The sequence below is a fragment of the Marmota marmota genome, unplaced genomic scaffold (genome assembly GCF_001458135.2).
Source record: "Marmota marmota marmota unplaced genomic scaffold, marMar, whole genome shotgun sequence".
Classification (NCBI taxonomy): Eukaryota; Metazoa; Chordata; class Mammalia; order Rodentia; family Sciuridae; genus Marmota; species Marmota marmota.
In genome coordinates, this window is record NW_025999853.1 from 17,461,251 (window position 1) to 17,483,656 (window position 22,406).

The 22,406-nt window shown below is 38.4% G+C and overlaps 1 protein-coding gene across 1 annotated transcript in view; it reads left to right on the forward strand.

The window, feature by feature from the left end:
• Positions 1-9,936: 9,936 nt before the first annotated feature.
• Positions 9,937-22,406, forward strand: part of Eea1 (early endosome antigen 1) — a 138,153-nt gene continuing 125,683 nt past the window's right edge. Inside the window, exon 1 of the mRNA XM_015482943.2 lies at positions 9,937-10,204. Within this exon, the coding sequence (XP_015338429.1) occupies positions 10,181-10,204 (24 nt within the window). The 5' untranslated portion in view covers positions 9,937-10,180. The remainder of the gene's footprint in view (positions 10,205-22,406) is intronic.

A 22,406-nucleotide genomic window follows, 5' to 3' on the forward strand; every position in this document is an offset into this window, starting at 1 on the left:
GGGGGGGGCGGGGGAAGCTTGGTTCTTGCAGCCAAAGTGAACTACAACCCATTTACTCATTTCACACATATTTTTGAGTACTTACAATATACCAGTTTTCTAGGCATTGAATATACTGCAGTGTACAAAAGATAGGAAATACTCTGCCTTTATATTCTAATAGGGGAAGCAGATAGTAAACAACATCAATATGTAAAATATGCAATATGATAGACAGTAATGTTTAGCAAAACATTTTTAAGATAGAAGGGTAGAAGTAGATAATGTTATGACCAATTCTTTTGTAATAGCACTGCAAATAACCTTTGTCCCAAAGAGGCACAGATCATCTGTGTTACAACCCAACAGTTTGTTTTATTGCCAGATAGAGCATTACCAGGTTTGTGTGTGTGTGTGTGTGTGTGTGTGTGTAATTTAATAATCACATTTTAACATTTTTTTTAGTGACCATAAATACATTTGTTTGTATTATGTCCCCTGAACTACCTTTGTTCTTCTAGCTCTCCTATTCATAAGCTCTTTGACTACATATGTACTATTAGAACCATGATTTTTAGGTTTTTAAAAATTATATATTGTATACAGTTTATGTACTTTATTATATATCTTTTTTTTTGGAACCAGGGATTGAACTCAGGGGCACTCAAACACTGAGGCACATCCCCAGACCTATTTTGCATTTTATTTAGATACAGGGTCTCACTAATTTGCTTAGTGCCTCACCCTTGCTGAGGCTGACTTTGAACTCAGGATCCTCCTGCCTCAGCCTCCCAGAGTCACTAGGATTATATGCATTCGCCACCGTGCCTGGCTATTATATATCTTCAATGAACAAAAACATGAAAAATGACTATTTAAAAACAAAACTAAAAAGATTAAAAAAAATCTTATGGATTTATTATTTTTTTTTACATCCTAATGTTGATGGATTATTAGGCATTTAAAAATGGAAATTATGAAGACCACACAATTTGATGAGATGGAACATTATGAGAATGTTTTAAAAATATAAGATAAGTAAATGTAACACTTAGCTTTTCTAAATACTATTGCCTATTTTCTAGTGTAACTAATACAATAGATATTCGAGTAAACATTTGAAATGCTTAGTTGTATGGGTTCTGAAGTCAGGCTGCTTGGTTTCAAATCTCAGTTCAATCTTACTGATTTGGACAAGTTACTTAATTTCTCCAAATCTCACAGAATTGTTGTGAAGAACAAATTAAATAACTAAAGTAAGAAACTCAGAAGGTGCTACTGAGTATTCAATAAATGTTAGCTACAAAGTTTCTACTTAGTTATTTTTCTCTTTCCAATAAAAAATTACAATATGCCAAGGAATATAGTGCAAGTAAGTAACCATTATGAATTCTTAATGGTTTAAAGTACTTTAAAAACCAGATACAATGTTTGCAAAATTCAACAGAGTGGTATTTCTCAATATTGAAAAGGTCTACTTAGGAAAGCTTTTTTTTTTTTTTTTATTTTTTTTATGGTGCTGGGGATTGAACACCTGACCTTGTGCATTCAAGGCAAGCACTCTGTCAACTGAGCTATGTCCCCAGCACCAGGAAAGGTTTTATAAAAATCATGATGGATAAACTTTTATCTGCCAGGATAGTCCTTATTTTATTGCCTTATGGAACATGTTACAAGTATAGCAAATTGTATTGTCCAGTCCAATGTAGGTCTCAAGAAATGGTTGAACAAAAAAAGAGACTTCCTAGGCTAACTATTGCTTGTGTAAGCAAGTTACAAATGGCAAGCACATTTATTTAGAGGATTTACATTTGTCCCAAACCTTAGTAGTTAGTAATTATCAAAATAACAGAAAGATGCCCCAAATATGAAAATGACATACACTGAAACAAAACAAAAATAGACATGTTTCCTTTAAGCTATTGGCACATTTATTAATGCCAGTTTCCTAATAGGTTCAGAAATTACTATCCAGGCTTGAAAATGACTTGGTAGAACCAATTTTTTTTTTTTTTTTTTTTTTTTAAATTTTAAAGGAGCCAACTGTATTTATAAAACCTGGCAATTCAGAGAGACTACAAAGAAACGTGTTTTATCTTGCGGGTTTAGGGTCTGCATACCAACTTTTAAGTTGTTCTCCATTTGTGTACAATGAATCAAAATGCATTCTACTGTCATATATACCTAATTAGAATAAATAAACTAATTTAAAAAAATCTGATTACAGATTACCCTTGTCAGCCTCACCAAAACAAAAAACAAAAACAGGTCACAAAAGAACCAATAGTCTGCTATTTGCATTCTTTTATCTTTTTTTTATTTTATTTTATTACTAGAGATTGAACCCAGGGCCTTGTACATGCTCAGCACATGCTCTACCACTGAGTTATATCCCCAGCCCTGCATTCCTCACTTAGTAATGTCCCTGGAGGGTTAAGTGTTTATAAATCAAGTAATCAAGTGTCTAATTTAAGATACACATGCTCTCTTACTGCAAGTCATCCTGGAAGGATCAGGTTATTTTCACTGTTGAAAGTTTATAGATGTCATTTATTTAAATAGCCTTGTTTGGGTTGGCATTTTCTTGTCTCTTTTTTTTTTTTTTCTGAGAATAGTGGCCCTGGACATACCAAAGGCAGATGGATGAAGTCATTAGATCATTTAAATGACAATTGCTCCATTATTATTATTATTATTATTATTATTATTATTATTATTATTATTATTTTGTTTGGTGCTGGGGATTGAACTCAGAGGCACTTCACCACTGAGCCACCTTGCCCACGTTTTGTTTACAGACAAGGTTTCACTGAGTTGCTCAGTGTCTTGCTGTTGCTGAGGTCAGCTTTGAACTTGCAACCTTATTGCCTCAGCCTCCCAAACCACTGGGATTACAAGCATGCACCAACTTGCCTGGCTGTCTATGTCTTTTAAAGTGATTAGGTTTTTCCAAGTGTCTTTAATTATCTTTCTAAGTCAGAACAAAAGAGAACAAGTCCCTTTACTTTAATTTCCAGTACTTTCAATTCAGCAAGTTTGTTGATATGAAGAGACAAATATATTCATTTACCTAACAATTCTCTCAACTTTTCAATTTAAAAATGCTCTACTCTGGGGCTGTGGGATGCAGCTCAGTGGTGGAGTACATGTTAGCACAGCATGGCCCTGAGTTTAATCTCCAGCACTAAAAGAGAGAGAGAGAGAGAAAAAAAAATTGCTCCACTATGTTGATTATATGCTATCTCAGTATATTGAGGATTTAAAAGATTTTTTGCTCATTTTTTTAATCACAAAACTAAATTATTAGCTTCAAACTTCTTCCTGCCATCTTATAAAATATAATAACAGCATAACTAGTACAGTTTCTTGAGAGAACAATATTTTAATCTAGATTTCAAATGATTTGAACTTTTTTTTTAAGGCAACACTATGCTCCACAACATGGTGAAAGAAGCATGGGGAAGAGGGAAAGGATATTGTGTTTTCCCAAAGTTGTTCTTTAATTTTATTCCCAAATTATTTATTTTAATTTTTAGTCAAATAAAAGTCCATTTTATATTTTAACCGAAATCTGACAATAAACCATGTTTTTGAATCCCATTTTTAGCAAAATAGTCTTCAATAAACATCATCCTAAAAAAGTTTTAAAAATGTGTATAGTATTATTTTTGTTATCTTCCAAATATTGATAGGAAATTTCTTTAGTATCAGAAGTGATGACATATATGAGGGATGATTGTCCTCAGTTATCAAGTATGTTTTTTTCTCCAAACATTCTTCTTAGTACAAATAGATACAGATGGGGGAGGGGAACTGTTTCTACCAGAATAAATATTAACTAAAGTGCTTCATCATCTCTGTTCTTTCATCAAGCCATCATCTCCATGCTCTGTTGCTAAGACATTTTCGGATTAGTATTTTACAAAGGACAATTTATTTGACCTCAATCTATGATGTACTTAGTACTTTAAAACTTCAGATTCTTCTGAACCCATAGGTTTAAGCAATTTACTATTAGAATTAGATGGCCTCTGGAATCTTCTGCCACTGAGTTGCAAATCACAAAGGGAGATGAACCTATTGTAAGTCTAAATTCTATACAACTCATCATTCTAATTATGTCACCTAGGGAGGCCAGCGGATCAGCTGTCAAAAGACCTCAGGAAGTTCATTTAAATTGGTAAATTCACTGTGGAACAGGTTCTGAATCTTTGCTTTGCAGGCTCAAAACTTGAATTTTTCCAGCACATGAAAAGTAAATTATTTTCTTGAAAACTCATATTCTCCAAATTTAGAGACACTAAACTGTCATTTTGTTCACCAATGGCAATAAAATTTTCTTGTTAGTTGTACTTGCATCAACAGGACTCTTCACAAAACTACATGGGAATCAAAACCTGAATGATTTAGAAAAAAAACTTTTGGAAGAGTAATTAGAACAACAACAATAACAACAAAATAACAGTAAAAACAACAAACAAACAAAAAAACTTTTGAAAGTATGCACTCAGAGCAAGAGGAAAAGGTAGTTGAATAATGCACCTTAGGGACAAACTTGTCATGTGAGTCTGTGACTCAAGGTCTTCTCCCTATAATAAGCTTGAGTACAAAATATAGGCACACCTAGACCATGTAGCTTAGTTTGAGAGTGAAAAATTGGGGATAAATAGGAATTAGATAGATGAGTGTAGGGAATATTCCAGGAATATGGCAAGAGCATAAATAATGGCTCAGAATTAAGAGAGACTGTGATGGGCCTGGGAAATTGCAAAAGTTCAGCATGCCTGGAGTGTACAGTACCAAGAATATAATGTCAAGAGATGGGGCAGCCCTAGGTGGAGCAAGAGCATGTGAAGGCCTTGAATGCCACAATAGAGTTTGAGTAAATGCTCTTTCAAAATGGGAAACTGGTGAAGAATTTAAAGTAGGGGGCTAACAATGATCAGGTTCATGCTTTAGAAATATCACTGTGACCTTAGTGCAGAGAATGAATTGGAAGAATTCAAGATCGAAAACAAAAAGATAAATTAGTAACCCACATTAAAATGAAATGACACAAAAAAGTAGTGTAGTGAGGTAGAATTTACAGGACTAACTCATGAATCAGATATGGGTAGAAAAAAAAAAAAAAAAGACAGCAGGTAAGAATGATGTTGAGATTGCTAGTGTGGCTACGGTGGTGACAAGCCCTGATAGAGGAGACTGGGAGCTCATGGGATGTAAAGGAAGGGTATGCAGAAAGTGAGATGATGAGTTCAGTTTAGGGTTTAGACATTTTAAACTGTACTATAGGATTCTAAGTGAGTTTGTTAGACTGTTAAACATTCAGATTTCATATTCAGAAGAGATTTATACTGGATATTTAGGCATCATCAGCAAATATATAATAGGGTGATAGAAAACACAGGGTGATGGATAACCCATTGAGAATGTAGTGGGGGGTGGATAATTATGGCTCTGGAGTTGTAAGCCTGGATGTTGTCCACCTTACTTAGCCAAAATTATTAAAATCAACAAATAAGTACCTGCCACCTTTTTGTGTGCATTCTGCAGTCTGTTCAAAGTTGAGTAGTCCTTACATGACTGGAAGCTCCAGGACAGCCAGCAGTATTCATTTTAGTCCTCACTTTATTATATCTCTATAAATATTGTTGCTGGTCTTATGCAAGCTAGACTCCCTGTGGTTGACTACAGCTGGGGAAATTACAGGGCCATATTGTGGATAGAAGCTGCTGCCATTGATTTGACATTGGGAACTTTGCCTATACAACATATGATATAACAGGACAAAGAAACAGGAGAAGCAGACACACAAACTTTCTACTTGATTGGACAATATGGCCCCAGACAGCTTTTGTTATTTATATTGTTTAGAGCAAGACTGGAGCGAAATACATGGGAATCTGGGTAGAGTAATCATCTTATCTCTTTAATAATTATTTAGGAAGGGAAAGAAGAAATAAATATATTCTTAAAGATTGTGTATCTCAGGAAAGATAAACATCCCATGATCTCACTCATGTGGAATCTAAAAGAGTGCATCTGAGAGAAGTTGAGAGTAAAATAGTAGTTACTAGAAACTGGGGAGAGTAATGGGAAGGAGAGATGGGGAGAGGCTGGTCAAATAGGTACCATGTTATAGATAGATAGGAAGAATGAGTTCACTATATGGTGTAGTAAGGTAAATATAGTTAATAATAATGCATCTTATGTTTCATGATAGATTTTGGTAAAAGATTTTGAATATACTCACTACAAAGAAATAATAAAAATTTAAGGTGATATGCTGATCACATTGATTTTTTCATTACCCAACGTATACACCTCATGTGCCTCAAAAACATGAAGATATTATACAAATCAAAAAATTAACATTAATAAAAAAGAAAGTCAAAAGTGTGCATCTCAGGCTGGGGTTGAGGCTCAGTGGTAGAGTGCTTGCCTAGCATGTATGAGGCACTGGGTTCAATCCTCAGCACCACATATAAATAAATAAAGGTATTGTATCCACTTACATAAAAAAAAAGTGTGCATCTCTTTACGTTAATAATAAAGAACTGGGCTGGGGATGTGGCTCAAGCGGTAGCGCACTCATCTGGCATGCGTGCGGCCCAGGTTCGATCCTCAGCACCACATACAAACAAAGATGTTGTGTCTGCCGAAAACTAAAAAATAAATATTAAAATTCTCTCTCTCCCTCTCACTCTCCCTCTCATTCTTTTTTTTAAAAAAATAATAAAGAACTAATTAAATTTATTTATTGCATGTGATTTTTGAAACCAGAAAACTTCTTTAAACACATATTGTGCTAACAATCACATAATAAAATATTTCATTCATTTTTGATAAACAGCTTCATGCTAGCTTAGTTATGTCATGGCATTACTTCTACCACATTTTATTCATTTGAAACAAGTCACTAAGTCCAGCCTACTTTCAAGCAGAGACTTAGATCCTACCTTTTGGTGGGAGGAAAGTCACTGAAATGGCAGATGTGTTTTAAATCACTAGCCTGAGGGAAAAAAAGAGTCCATTTTGGAAGATTTATCTAATTATTTTTACTACTGTCTAAAATTTGTCTTTCTCCCTTCCTTCTCTTTCTCCTTTCTTTCCTCCCTCTGTCACTCCCTCCTTTCCTTCCTTCTATTCCCTTTCCTTCCCCTCTTTCACCGAGTGCCCAGCTAAGGAAGTTCTGTGACTATTAATGCAAAATGTGCCCAATAACCTCCATTATATGCCTGCATCTGAAGTGATGTTCAGCTCCTCTCGTGCTTAGAGTAGGTGGATTGTTGAGTTTAAACCAGGTTAGATGAAAACAATGGAGGAAGAGAGAGAGGTAATGTCAAGCATATTTTTAAGAGGGAACTGTAAAGTTGGATTATGGACTCAAGCTGGATTTTGATGGAAATATGTAGGATAGAGTAATGACTGATAGTAAGAAAGAGGGGCCAGCAGATTGGAGTTCTTGGTGGGAGTCAAAGGAGTGATGGTTGTGGGAATGTTAATGTAAGAGAGATGAATAGATGGGAATTAGTGGTCATATAGAGCAACAGAGTTGTTATGTGTGGAATTAGTGAATGGTATTCTTACACAATTATGTTTTAATCATTACTTATTTTCTTCTATCACTAGAATATTACTCTCGTGATAGAGTTACCATAAACTTCAAGGGACTGTAAATATTTTGGAATAAACTGTCTGGCTAAACAGTAGATGAGAGTCTATTATATTAGTAAAAAAATTCTACATAAGAATTCCAAGAGAGCTGGGTATGGTGGCACACACGTGTAATCCCAGCAGCTTGCGGGGCTGAGAGAGGAGGATCAGCTAGTTCAAAGCGAGCCTCAGCAAAAAGTGAGGCACTAAGCAACACAGTGAGACCCTGTCACTAAATAAAGTACAAAATCGTGCTGGGGATGTAGCTCAGTCATTGAGTGCCCATGAGTTTTATCCCTGGTACCCAAGGGGGGGGGGAGAATTCCAAGAAAGAAGGATATGGCATATGCCATTAATAAGCAAGTTTATTATTATTTCTTTTGGAGTACCAGGGATTGAATTTAGGGACACTTGGCCACTGAGCCACATCCCCAGCCCTTTCTGTACTTTTATTTTGAGACAGGGTCTCACTGAGTTGCTTAGTGCCTCACTTTTTGCTGAGGCTGGCGTCGAACTCGTGATCCTCTTGGCTCAGCCTCCCAAGCTGCTGGAATTACAGGTGTGCTCCACCATGCCTGGTCCATAATAAACAATTTAAAATTAAGTTTTGAAAACCAAACAAAAAAGTCACTTTTATAACCCTGATATGATTTGGATCTGGAAATGTCCCCCAAAGGCTCATGGGTTGAAGGCTTGTTTCCCAATGCAGCAATGTTCAGAGTTGAACCGTTGGGAAGTGATTGGATCAGGGGGCTCTGATCTCATCAATGAATGGACCCTCATGAGGTGATAGAAACTGCAGGAAGTAGGACCTAGTTGAAGAGAGTAGGTCCTTGGGAGTGTGTCCCTTTTCTTATCCTGGGGCCCTTTCTCTCTCCCTGCTACCTGGCTGTAACTAGGTGAGCAACTTGTCCTTTGCTATGCCCTTCTACTATGATGGTCTGCCTCACCTCAGGTCCAGGGCAATGGAGCCAGTGGACCTTGGACTAAAACCATGAGTCAAAATATATTTTATCCTTTAAGTTGTCTTTCTCACCTACTTTGTTACAGCTGATCAACACACACCCTATGCTCTGAGACTGTTTCTCATATTGTCTGAAAATAAATCTTGTGTCTAGAAAGACAGAAAGGTGTGTGCTTTGTAAGTACATTATCAACAGTGATTAATAATGTGTCAGTTGTAGGCATGACTGTTCTGATGTATTATAAAGAGACACGAACACGGATACAGTAAAAAACAAAACAGGTTTAGAATAGAAATACATATTATATAATCTTTTATACTTTACAAAGTACTTTCACATTCATTAACTGGTTTGAAAACAATACCTAGTTTTCTGCATCTTTTCAAAGGATCTGAAAGTACTTTCCAATAATCTCTTCATTCATTGTCTGGTAGACTTTAAGGTTTATCTCCCCCTCCTCCCTATGTTAGTTCCATCATTCATTCTCCTTCCTTAATTATGCAATATTAAAAACATTTTTTTCCCTGATCAGGGTGAAAATTGGGCCCCTTGATTTGTGAATACTGACAGAACGCTACAAAGCAGTAGCTTTGATTTTCAAGTTTAAATAATGACATTGAGTCTAAACGTCAATTGCATGTCCAAGTCTTTTTCTAGCACCTGTTTAGCAGCGACTTCATTTTTTTTTCTTAATCTGCAAAATACAGGCCGACTTACTTCATATATCTACCATCAGAATAGGATTTAAAATTCCTTACAAGAGGCTGAGAGAAGGTCCAAAAAGAACAAGACCAAATTTCTCTTGTCAATTCAAATTACAGCATCTTTTTATCCCTTTTCCTGATCCTTTGCTGACTTTTTACCTGCAATTAGAAGCAGGAAGGGAGCAGGGAAAGGAAACCAGGGGTTGGAAAAGCAGAGGAAAGCCCAAAAGATCCTTCTAAGTAGGAGCAGGAACCGGAAGGGGCTCACTGACAAATTTTGCAAAACTGCCCGAAGCTCAGTGGAAGATATCATATGTGTGTATACTCCTCCAGCCCGGGTCAGGGACATCCCAGGCGGACCTTTGGAAGGACGCGGTGGACTGGAGGGCGCGGACCTCTGACGGAGCAAGGCGTTCGCACAGCTGCCCTAGCGTCCTCTGACCCGCCGGAAGAAGCCGCGGCGCCAGCGTCCTGCTGCCTGTCCGTCACGCAGCCGCCCACGCTCCCGCCGCTTCCGATTGGCCACAGACTCAGGCCGGCCCCCTTCCAGCCCCGCCCTTAGCGGACGGACAGGCCGAGGGGCGGGGTGGCAGCGGCTCCGCCCCTCGGTAGCCGCGGGCGGGCCCGCCCAGCTGTCAGTTACGGGGGCGGCCCGGCAGGCGGGCGGGCGCTCGCCGGCTACCTTGCGTCGCTGGCTTGCTCGCGCTCGCTCCCTCTCGTCGCCTGTGGGGAAGTCGGGGCAGCCTGAGCGGCCGCAGCCACCATCTCGCCCCGATCTTCTCCCTTGTCCCCTCCCGATCCGAGTGCCCCCGAGTAGTGAGTAGCCCGCGTAGGGTTCGGAGAGTCACCGCGGCGGCGCCGGGTGGTGTTAAAACCATGTTAAGGAGGATTTTGCAGAGGGTAAGAGAGTGAAACCGTCTTTCCGGCAGCACGTGAGCGGGAGAGCCCGGGGCCGCGGGCGCCGCCGCCGCCGCCGAGCTGGGAGCCCAGGCGGTGGCGCGGGCGCACCTCCTCAGCTCGGGCTCCTTCCTTCTCTAGGCCCCGCAGCCCGGCAAGCGCTTAGGCCTGCTCGTCCGGCCCGGGGGCGGGTCGCGGGGCGGGTGGGGCACGGCGGGCGGCCGGCCGGAGACCCCGCGGCCCGACGCCCGCTCGCGCGCTGGGCTGTCACTGCGAGTCCGAGGGTGTGGTGCCGGCGCGTCCCTCCCGGAATCCCAGGATGGGAATGAAAATGGAGAGTTTGTGCCTGAGCGACTGGCGGGCCAGCCGCCCGCCCGCCTGGAGAACGCCCCGTGGGAGATTGCGGGCGGCTTGCCTGGCCCTTCCCACCCTCCCCGCCCACTGTGCCCCTCAACTCGACGCGACACGCACCTGCCACATGCAGCTCGCCTTCTTTCTTTTCTGGACAGCATTGGAGGGTAACGTGAGACCTGGCCTAGCGTGGGCCTGATCGTGGGACTGACACTTACTGGCAAAGTCAGCTGAGAAGGAAGATATTACTCACTGTTGGAAACTTTTTTTAAAATTAAAAATGCGTTTTCCCCTCCAAGCTCCAGTACCTTATTTTAGCTATCCAAGAATAAAATCACTGTAAGCTTTATCAAATGGTATACACTTCAGTTTTTGCCAGTGCTTTCTTTATTTGAAGTCTGAAAAACCTTGATAATAAGAACGTTAGAAAGCTGTAAATGTTTTGTTTAGGAATCAGTCCCTAGAATAACATGATTAAAATCTCTTTTTAAATAATAGTTACTGTAATCAAGTTTTTTCATACCTTTTCCCTCTTTGATAGACTGATGGAGTGTAACAAAGTATAAATGATTGAAATCTAGGTGTCAACCCCCTTAGTTGGTTACCTAGGGGGAGTACAATAGCTAGAGAAATTAGTGAATTTGTAGTATTTACTCAAGGCATGTGTCAAAGAGAGTTGAGTCATTCATTATATAGAAAGGGAGTGTTGCTTCTGCACAGCTTTTCTGAAATGTTGAAGTCATGTGAGACTGGGTCATATATTCTGGGAGAAATAGTTAACTTTTATATCTCACTCTCTGTATTAACACTTTGATTTTCAGCAGTGGTTTTGTCTTGATAAATACTGATTTGGAGCAGCAAGGGCATGCCCTTTTCTCTCCCCATCATTTCCTTTGTTCAACAGTGAAGACATCTGGCCAGGCACCAGTGGTGCATGTCTGTAATCCCAGCAACTGGGGAGGCTGAGGCAGGAGAATCACAAGTTCGAGGCCAGTCTCAGTAATTTAGCAAGGCCCTATGCAAGTTATCGAGACCCTGTCTCAAAATAAAAAATTAAAAGGGCTGGGGATGTGGTTCAGTGGTAAAGCACGACTGGGCTCAGTCCCTAGAACCAATAAACAAACACACACACACACACACAAACCAGTAAAGACATCTATCTGTGCATGACTTACTTCAGTATGTAAGAGATTTTTCTTTTATCAGACCTGGAAGAACTGATTACCTCATGCCTCAGATTATGTTTCTGTCATATTTCTATGAGTGAAAATTACTTTGCCTGTGGTTTGCTTTAAGGTTTATAAATAAAACTGTTCTGATTTGGGAATACTTCTGGTAGTTAATAGATTAGTTTTCAAGAAATACGGGATGCTGGGGCTCGGATTGTGGCTCAGTGGTAGAGCACTTGCCTTGCAAATGTGAAGCACTGGATTTGATTCTCAGCACCGTGTATAAATAAATGAATAAAATAAAGATCCGTCAATCACTAAAAAAATTTAAAAAAACCAAAAAACGGGATGCTTTCTAGGACTCTTAGCTTCATGTTGTTGAGCACTGAGGTTATATAAAGATGATTTTTAGTGTTGGTGTGTATATATCAACCCTTAAAGAAGTTTCAATAGAAATGGCAAAATAGGAATTTATTATAGTTTTGCTGAGATGTGATGTCACATCATTTTTTAATAAGTCAGTTGACTGCTGAGTTTCTTAACCTTGGCATTATTGACATTTGTGACAAGATAATTCTTTGTTGTAGAGGCCTGCCCTGTGCAGGACAGTTAGCAGCAGCCCTGGTTTCTGCTCACTAGATGCTCATTGCATTTCCTCAAATCCCTTCCTCCCCTGTGTCAACCAAATTTTTCTATAGACTTATACTAAGTATCCTGTGAGAACCACCATGTTAAATGTATGTGTTCTTCAATAGGAAGGTTTGAAGTGTTTCCCACAGTTAACTTTCTTTTGTTCAGTGTACTTATATTGGGTTTCAGTAAATGCCAGGTATTATGCTAGGAACTGGGAAACCATTTAATAAGATACAGCTTCTCCCTTTAGAACTTACAGCCTGATTGGTTGGGGAGGTAGACATTTGAAGTAATTGCAGTGCTACACGGATCTCTTTGTGGGAGGGTGTTGAGGCAATAAGGAAAAGCTTCAGGGAGTAGAGCATATCTACAGCTCAGGAGGGAAGGGCATGTTGGACAGAGGGAAGGGAAAATGTAAAGGCATGGAGTCAAAGGGAACCTTTGAGCAATTATGCTTTGGATTGGTGGGGGATGAGGCTACTGGTAACTAGGGACCAAATTATGAGAGGACCTACAGTCCCTTTGAAGGAATTTATCTTCTAGATGGGTCAGTGTTAATGCTCAGTATTTAATAGGAACATTTTGATAAATTCTTAAAGCTTGTGATTTCTATTACAATTTAGAGTCTAAAATGCATATTAACTCTGCAGGTAGTATTTACTAACAAGTGTAACTTGAATTTTTAAAATTATGTGACATGGCACCATTTTATTTTATCCTATCCTGATAATGTTATTTCTTGGCATAGGTATTAGGATGTATAATTGAAACTGTAGTTGATGATTTAGAAGTTTGAAATGGGCTCCATGTTTTGAAATAATATTGCATTTCTTTAACAGTCTATTTTAAGATGACCTTTTTATTTTAACTTATATATATATATATATATATATATATATATATATATATATATATATATATTCTGAATAATGTCCTTTAAATAACATTTGTGAAAGAAGAAAGAGACAAAGTATTTATAATTGATTATAACTCAGAGTATTTGAGTGTTACCAATAAGGTCCCCAGGGTACTTTACAAAAATTTGGTTTGTGCTTTTCTTCCTCCTCTTCTTCCTCTGTCTTCTCCTTCTCTTTCATTAGCTAAGTTAAAAAAAGATGTCACTCTGAGAGTTCAAAACATCTGGGAAAATAACGATCATGATAATGAGATAGCTTCAATGTGTATATATTCAATATTTTCTTAATAGCGCTATGAAGAATAACCTGAATTTAAAGTTCTTAATGGCCAAAAAGATGGTCAGCATTTGTACCATAGGCAGTTTATAAGCTTCACTGCCATTTCTTCAAGAATTTACTGTGATTTAATGGTAGTGCGTTAGATTTCCTTTTGTTGGGAAATGTAAAAATTCTGCTAAAGAAAGAATGGATTTTTTTTTTTTTTTTTGGTGGTGCTTGGGATTGAAGAACTAATTTAATTATTCCATAGTTGTAGAAGTGGAAGGACTTCTTTTATGGACATTAGGTTTGTCTTTCTGATTTTAAAAATGAGGAAATAGAAACTGAATGAAATTAGGTGATTTACCTAAGACAACGTAGTAGATGTCAAAGGCTGCTAGAGAATGGAGCCATATTTTCCAACTCCAAATTAATTTTCCTTTTCCTAGCATCTTCCTTTCCCTTGTCCACCACTGCTCCACTGATGTTGTTAGCACTGTGCTAGTTACTGTGAAGGATAGAGGATAAATATAAGACCTAACTTGTGCCTCAACTTATGTTGTGCTAAAGTAAATAATAGAGACAATGAAGGCTGTAGTAGTACCAAGAAGGAAAAGTCAGAATGAACTTGTGTGTGACCTTGGGGGATATTGGCTTGAGGTGGGGTTTTAAAGAATGTATGTGATTGAGAGGGGAAGATAAACATTGCATTGCAGCAAGGAATTATGGTGTAAAAAAGATTCAGAACTGGAAATGTGTTCATTCCTCCTGCTCTTCCTTCATTAGCATCATACCTGTTAGAAATATTTATAAACTGGTTATGTATTAGATACTGGGGCTATAGCAGCACACATTCTGTACCCTTAAGTAGCTTTAAATCAAGTGCTTTTTAGAGATAGAGGTGTATTTAAAGCAGAAAGAAATTGAGACACAAATTTGCAGATTGTGAAACCTAACATTGTGGAGTTGCTTGACTGCCTAGTTCAGCTGTATCCAATGCAAACATGAGTCATGTAAATTAATATTGCTAGTTGTCATGTTTTTTTAAAAAGGAAATGAAATAAAAATGTTGTTTCCTTTAACCAACTTTTTTTTTTTTTTTTTGGTACCCGGGATTGACCAGGGGCACTTGACCACCGAACCACATCCCCAGCCCTATTTTGTATTTTATTTAGAGATAGGGTCTCACTGAGTTGCTTAGTGTCTTCCTTTTGCTGAGGCTGGCTTTGAACTCAGAATCCTCCTGTCTCAGCCTCCCCAGCCGCTGGGATTACAGGCTTGCACCACCAGTCCCAGCCTATTGTTAACATTTTACCCTATTTACATTTTTATTTGTACACTCCCTTCTCTCACTCTCCCCGTGTATATGTGGTGTATTTTTTTGAACCATTTGAGAATCAGTCATGGCCCTTCACTTTTGAGTACTTCAATGAAGAATAGAAATATTTTCTTATATAACTGCAGTCTGGTTGTTAATGTCATAAATTGATACAGTGATTCAAGTCACTATCCATAATTTCATATGGTGTGTGGTGTGTGGTGTGTGTGTGTGTGTGTGTGTGTGTGTGTGTTATGGAGAAGTAAACCTAGAGGTGCTCTACCACTAACTACATTCCCTAGCCGCTTTTTTTTTTTTTTTTTTTTGAGACAGGGTCTCATTAAGTTGTTGAGACTGGTCTTGAATTTGTTATTCTCCCACTAAAGCCTCCTCATGAATTTCAGGGATTATAGGTGTGTGCCACTTTGTGTGCCTTCATAATTCCAATTTTGTAGCTTATTTGATAATGTCCTTTGTAGCATTTATCCCCTGTAATACAGGAACCAGTTAAGAGTTAGCTATTATATTTTGTTGATATTTAGTATATAGTATATTTAGTTGTTATGTTTCTTTGGCCCCTTTTATCTGGAACATTTCTATGCTTTTTGGAGAATACATTTTGTCTCAATCTTAGCCTGTTGTGTTGCTGTAACAGAATATTGCAGAGGGTAATTTATAAGGAAGTTTATTTCTTATAGTTTTGGAGGCTGAAAAGTCCAGGATTGAGGGCCCCACATTTGGTGAGGGTCTTCATGCTGTGTTATCCCATGGCAGAAAGTGGAAGGGCAAGAGAGTGTGAGAGTGAGAGTGAGAGAGGGACCAAACTTGCTTTTGTAACCACTCTCTTGATAAATAACCATCCTTGAAATCACAATATTAATCTATTCATGAGGGCAGACCCCTCATGACTTAGTTAGGCCCTACTTTCTAATATTGTTGCATTAGGGATAAAGTTTCTGACATAGTCATTTGGGGGACAGATTCAAACATAGCACCTTCCTGCTTTTTTTTTTTTTTTTTTTAACTTGCCAAGAATACTTTTAGGGATACTGTATTCTCAATTTATGGCATCCAGAGACCCATGATGTCTTTCTGTCCCTCACAGGTGATATTATTATTATTATTATTATTTTATTATTATTATTACTCTTTTCTGTGTTGGGGATTGAACTCAGGGCCAAATGGTGCTGTACCACTAACCTACATACCCAGCCCCAGGTAATGTTGATTTTGATTACCTGGTTAAGGGGTAGCTGAATTTCCTTACTATATAATTATTGTTTTTTTCTCCTTTTCCTTTGCAACTAATAGGTAGTTTGTGGTGAGATACTTTAAGACCATCTACTGCTTCTTATTAAAAAATTTCCCTAGATTTAATACCTATTGTTGATTCTTGTGTGATATAGTCTAGCCAATGGCTACAAAATGGTGATTTTTCTACTGTAGCACTTTTCCACTTTTACCAACTGGTTTTATATTTCTCCTCTCTTCTTTTCTCTCTCTCCTTTCCTCCCTTCCTCTCCCCTGTATTTTTTTCCTTCTTTCTGATATGAACTCATGAATTTCCTTTTTTAAATGGGTTATAACTCATCACTGTGCTTAATTATTTTGGTACTCAGATTGTCCCAAATTTGAACAGTAGGAGACCCTAAAGGGTGGCATCTGTGCCTTCTGATACGTCCTCACAAGTTTTTCGAGCATGTCTTTACTTTCTGGCATAATAAGGATCCTAAGCTTATCCTGGACTTACCTGTTCCTAGTTCTTTAATTAGCTATTTTGGGGTGGCCAGCATCCCACCAGGGTAAGTTCCGGCTCAGGAGGTGTGAGCTGCCTGGGAAATGAAAAGTCTGAAATAGATAGTAAGAGATTGAGACAGAGCCAGAAATTAGATAAAGTGGAGTGCCTGATAGGTCTTCCAGTCCTGATAGGAGCTGGAACTGGACAACTGAAAAATGGCCCAGAGTCTTTAAGGGGGAGTACATCAAAGGCAGGGATAAGGTTTCAGTGGGAGGAGCCTTGGTTCCGTGTTTGCCTCTCCAGCAGGGGTCTTGCAGTAAACAGGTTCATTGGCATTTTGGCAAGCCACACCCATCTGGGAGAGGCTGTAGGGCTTCAGCTTGATGCAGTGCTGAACTTGTGACAGAGCTAGGTAGGAAGTCACTTGAATTGGGTATTCTCAGGTCAGCAGGGTTGCTGCTGGGAGTTCCCAATACCAGACTTTCCTGCCTTTTGGCTTCCACGTTATTTTATTTCATGTACAGTTCACGGATGGCTCATGGATAGCTTCTGGCAATTAGCTATATCTCTGAGGAGACTTGGTTACTTTTACTGGGGAATGGTATCATAGTCTAAGAGCTGGGGTGTTTTTGCTTCTTGTTTGTTCTAGCAGATAGTTCCAGCTGAATTTTAAACTTTTCTTTTTTGAGAAAAGGGAAAAAGAAGTTTTGCTTTGCTTAAACTTTATTCTATAAGCAGAGGAAATCAATAAGTTTCTATTACACTGTGAATATACTTGGCTCATAGTACGAATTTGATGATATTTGTTGAATGAGTATTGAAAGGATTTTTTCCCCTTAGGAATATTGACATTTATTATGGGCCTACAATAATGTGCTGTAGATGCAATAATGAGTAAAACATACATGAACCCTTGTGAAATTTAGTGTCCAGGGGAGGAGAGAGGAATTATTCAAAGAATCATTAACTATACCAGTACATAGTTGGCTGAATACTAGGAAGGAAGAGCAAGGGAACCTTCAAAGTACACATTGATAGGATCTTGGTTTAAACAAGACGCCAAGAAAGGCTCCCTAGATTAGCTGCACATTCAAGTTTGATGAAATTATTACTAACTTGTTGAAGTGAATTTTAAAAAGTAGCAGCTAAGTGGAATTATTTTTTGTGTAGTTTTTGTTTTTGTTTATTAAGATTAAAGAAGATATTAAGATATAAGAAATAGGGCCCCATTATGTTCTGTCCTCTAATTCCAGTGCCTTTGCTTGAGCTAAATAGACAATATAACTCAGTGGTTAAGAATATGAACTCAGGACTTTGGAGTGGTCCTGGGCCACATAGTGGGGCAATATAGCAAGACTATGGCAGTGAGGGTGGGGAGAATATGAACTCTGAAGATGAGCCCCTGGTTGGCATCTTCACTCTTTACTAGCTATGTGATTTGGGCAAGTGACTTGACTTTTTTGTATCTCAAAAAATAGTTATGGGTGGTTGTGAAGACAAAATGAATTAATACATGTAAAACACAAGAGTATCTGATGCAGAGTAAGTTCTCTATAAGTATCAGCTGTTCTTTGTGTTGGTGTTTTGTTGTTATTATACTTAGATATTCGATACGTCTTCAAGGAACACATTATTTTAAATCACTGTGCTTGTGTTTAGATATGATCTGTCTCCATCAAAACTCATGTTGAAATTTGATTATCAATGTGGTGATATTGGAAGATCAGATCCTTGGGAGGTGATTAAGATATAGGGACATCAGTTCTTTTGAGACAGGATTAGGTCTGTGGCTATAAAATGAGCTTGACATTTCCTACTGGTCTGTCTTGCCATGTGACCCCTCTTCTTCAGGCATCTTCATCCCTTTCTGCTATTCTTCCATACTTGGCACGCTTCCCTCATCAGATGCCAACACCTTTATCTTAGACTGCTGGACCCACAAGCCAAACTACCCTCACTCTTAAAAAAAAAAAAAATTAACCAAGTTTAGGTGCTATATTATAGCAATTAGAAAATAGATTGATCTTCTTTTTTTCTTTTTTCTTTTTTTGGTACCAGGGATTGAATCCAGGGGTACTTAACTCCTGAGCCACATCCCCAGTCCTTTCTTATATTTTATTTAGAGACAGGGTCTCGCTGAGTTGCTTAGCACCTCTATATTGCTGAGGCTGGCTTTGAACTTATGATCCTCCTGCCTCAGCCTCTTGAGCTGCTGGAATTATAGGCTGACATTCTTTTATTTTAAAAAATTTGTTTATTTATTTTTATGTGATGCTGAGGATCGAACTTAGTGCCTCACATGTGGAAGGCAAGCCTTCCGCCACTGAGCCACGACCCTAGCCCTTTTTTTTTTTTAATATCCCCCACCCCTTCAGTAGATAAGGACTCAGTTTAGGCATAGATATTCATTTAACCTATGGTTGAACATTTATTCTTTGCTAACTATTGTGCAGGGCTTAAAAAAAACTTGAGAATTGAAAAAAAAATCTTTAGTGTTAATGGAAGAGATGAATATTTAAATAATAAAGCCATGTGATAAACACTGTAATAGACATGCAGAGGAAGGGTTGGGAGCACAAAAGAAAAAGTGACTCTGGTGGAGATGGGTTGCCATAGGGGAAAGCAGGGAATGGAGATTGCTAAAGGCTTTCCAAAGATTGAGAATGACTCAGGCAAGGAAAAGCAAGAGAGAGAAAGCCTTTTTTAAGATAGAATGCGGCAAATGCAAGAGATGTAGCCTTGCTTAGAATATGGGCACTGTGGGTATTTCTGCATATGGATGGGGATAGTGACAATAGATGAAGTTGAAAAGGTGAAGAGTTTTGAAGTATGACAGTAAAGAGCCACAGAAAGTTTTTAAACGATCAAATTTATAATTAGGAAAATCTTCCAAAAATATTTGTCCCAGTTAATCTTTATCAGAAATAAATTAGTTGATGCCCACGTTCTTCACCAAATCAAACAAGCAAAACAACAAAACACAAACAAAACCTCCAAATCAGTTGAGTCATTCTTCTACCTAAAATCTGTTAGTGATTCTTTAGTGTCCATAGGACATGTCCAGACTTTTTTTTTTTTAATCTTGAAACACAAGGCTCTTAATTAATGTTCTGGTTTCTTCATACCACTTCGGGCATCCACATACCTCCATACATGCCCTGACCTTGCCATCTCTTACTGTGTTTCTGAAAACTTATCTCTATTCTCAGTTGTCATATTTCAGTTCAAAGGACACTAGTAAAACTAGTCTTGAAAATCAGGACCAAGTCCTTGTTCCCCCCACCTTGAAGATTAAATGCCCGAGAAATGCTGAGGCAAGAGCAAAAAGTAAATTTTATTTAAGAAATAGAAGGGAGACAGAGGGAGGGAGGAAGGGTGGGGAAGAGAGAGACAGAAACATACACACCCAGACCTCTGGAGGGAAGGGGGTCCAGAGCTGGTGCTCAAGGGAGTGGTGGTGTCTTTCCCCTTTTATAGATTTCAGGTTTCCTTTTTTCTCACACCCTTTCCTCCAGTTATCTTTTCTACTGACCAAAAGTGGCCAAAAAGGTAGGAAGAGAGCTGTCCAGCGGGAGATTGCTTGTGTTGGAAAATGTGATCCCCATCCCCAGTTGTTAGCACCAAGGTGATGGGGAGTGCTGTCTATCAGCTACTTGTCCTTTGCCCCAATCTCACTAGGAGTTACTTGGTTGCTTTTTTTTTCCTTCTCCCAAAGCACCCCATACTAAGTTAGAGAGTAACCTTGTAAATAAGTTAGACACATAGGCTCTGGGCTTCTCCACTTAATGAGGGTAAAATCTTGTGAAAAATCTCAAGCTTTCTGAAACTTAGTTTTGTTATCTTTAAGTTGTTGATAGTATCTACTTCACAGTGGTATGAAGGATTAAATGAAATAATGTTTGTAAAACACTGACCTTCATGTCCAGCATTTAACAAACACTGTACAATAGCCATTATACTACATATCTTTTGAAAATTTGTCACATTTATTTTGTAATTTGTTTAATTGGCTTCTCCCCATCTAGACTCTGGGCTCCATTAGGTTGGCAATTTTATTTCATACTTTAGTATGTCTAGGGTTCACCATAGTGCTTGATGCTTGGTGATTCCATAATATATGTGACTACTTTGTGGTTGTGTAGAGACAATGACTGATTAAGGGAAAGACCAGCTAGAAAGTTATGATAGTTTCTAAAATTGCTGCATATTAAAATCATTTGGAATACTAAAAAAATATTCTTAAAAATTTTTTTTTGATAGTTCTGAGGTTCAAACCAAACCCAAGGCTTTACACATATTTGGTAAGCACTCGACCACTAAACTACACCCCCCACCTGCCAAAAAAAAAGTCAGAATTTTTGGATCTTTGGCTGTTGGTCTAAAGGATAACGAAAGCTTGAGTTCAGGCATTGACTTTGGGTGGGGATAGAAAATAGATTGATTTTTAGAAAATCTTAAGAGAGAATTGATAGTACTTCTTTTTTTTTTTTTAGAGGTTTATTTTATTTTATTTTATTTATTTTTTATTTTTTTAAATTTTTTATTGTTGGTTGTTCAAAACATTACATAGTTCTTGATATATCATATTTCACACTTTGATTCAAGTGGGTTATGAACTCCCATTTTTACCCCGTATACAAATTGCAGAATCACATCAGTTACATATCCATTGATTTACATATTGCCATACTAGTGTCTGTTGTATTCTGCTGCCTTTCCTATCCTCTACTATCCCCCCTCCCCTCCCCTCCCCTCTTCTCTTTCTACCCCCTCTACTGTCATTCATTTCTCCCCCTTGTATTATTTTCCCCTTTCCCCTCACTTCCTCTTATATGAAATTTTGTATAACCCTGAGGGTCTCCTTCCATTTCCATGCAATTTCCCTTCTCTCTCCCTTTCCCTCCCACCTCTCATCCCAGTTTAATGTTAATCTTGTTCTCATGCTCTTCGTCCCTACTCTGTTCTTAGTTACNTGCCAATCAAAATCCCAACGGCATTTCTTGTAGAAATAGAGAAAGCAATCATGAAATTCATATGGAAAAATAAAAGACCCAGAATAGCAAAAACAATGCTAAGCAGGAAGTGTGAATCAGGCGGTATAGCGATACCAGACTTCAAACTATACTACAGAGCAATAGTAACAAAAACAGCATGGTACTGGTACCAAAACAGACGGGTGGACCAATGGTACAGAATAGAGGACACAGAAACCAATCCACAAAACTACAATTATCTTATATTTGATAAAGGGGCTAAAAGCATGCAATGGAGGAAGGATAGCATCTTCAACAAATGGTGCTGGGAAAACTGGAAATCCATATGCAACAAAATGAAACTGAACCCCTTTCTCTCGCCTTGCACAAAAGTTAATTCAAAATGGATCAAGGAGCTTGATATCAAATCAGAGACACGCCGTCTGATAGAAGAAAAAGTTGGCTACGATGTACATACTGTGGGGTCGGGCTCCAAATTCCTCAATAGGACACCCATAGCACAAAAGTTAATAACTAGAATCAACAAATGGGACTTACTCAAACTAAAAAGTTTTTTCTCAGCAAAAGAAACAATAAGAGAGGTAAATAGGGAGCCTACATCCTGGGAACAAATATTTACTCCTCACACTTCAGATAGAGCCCTAATATCTAGAGTATACAAAGAACTCAAAAAATTAGACAATAAGATAACAAATAACCCAATCAACAAATGGGCCAAGGACCTGAACAGACACTTCTCAGAGGGGGACATACAATCAATCAACAACTACATGAAAAAATGCTCACCATCTCTAGCAGTCAGAGAAATGCAAATCAAAACCACCCTA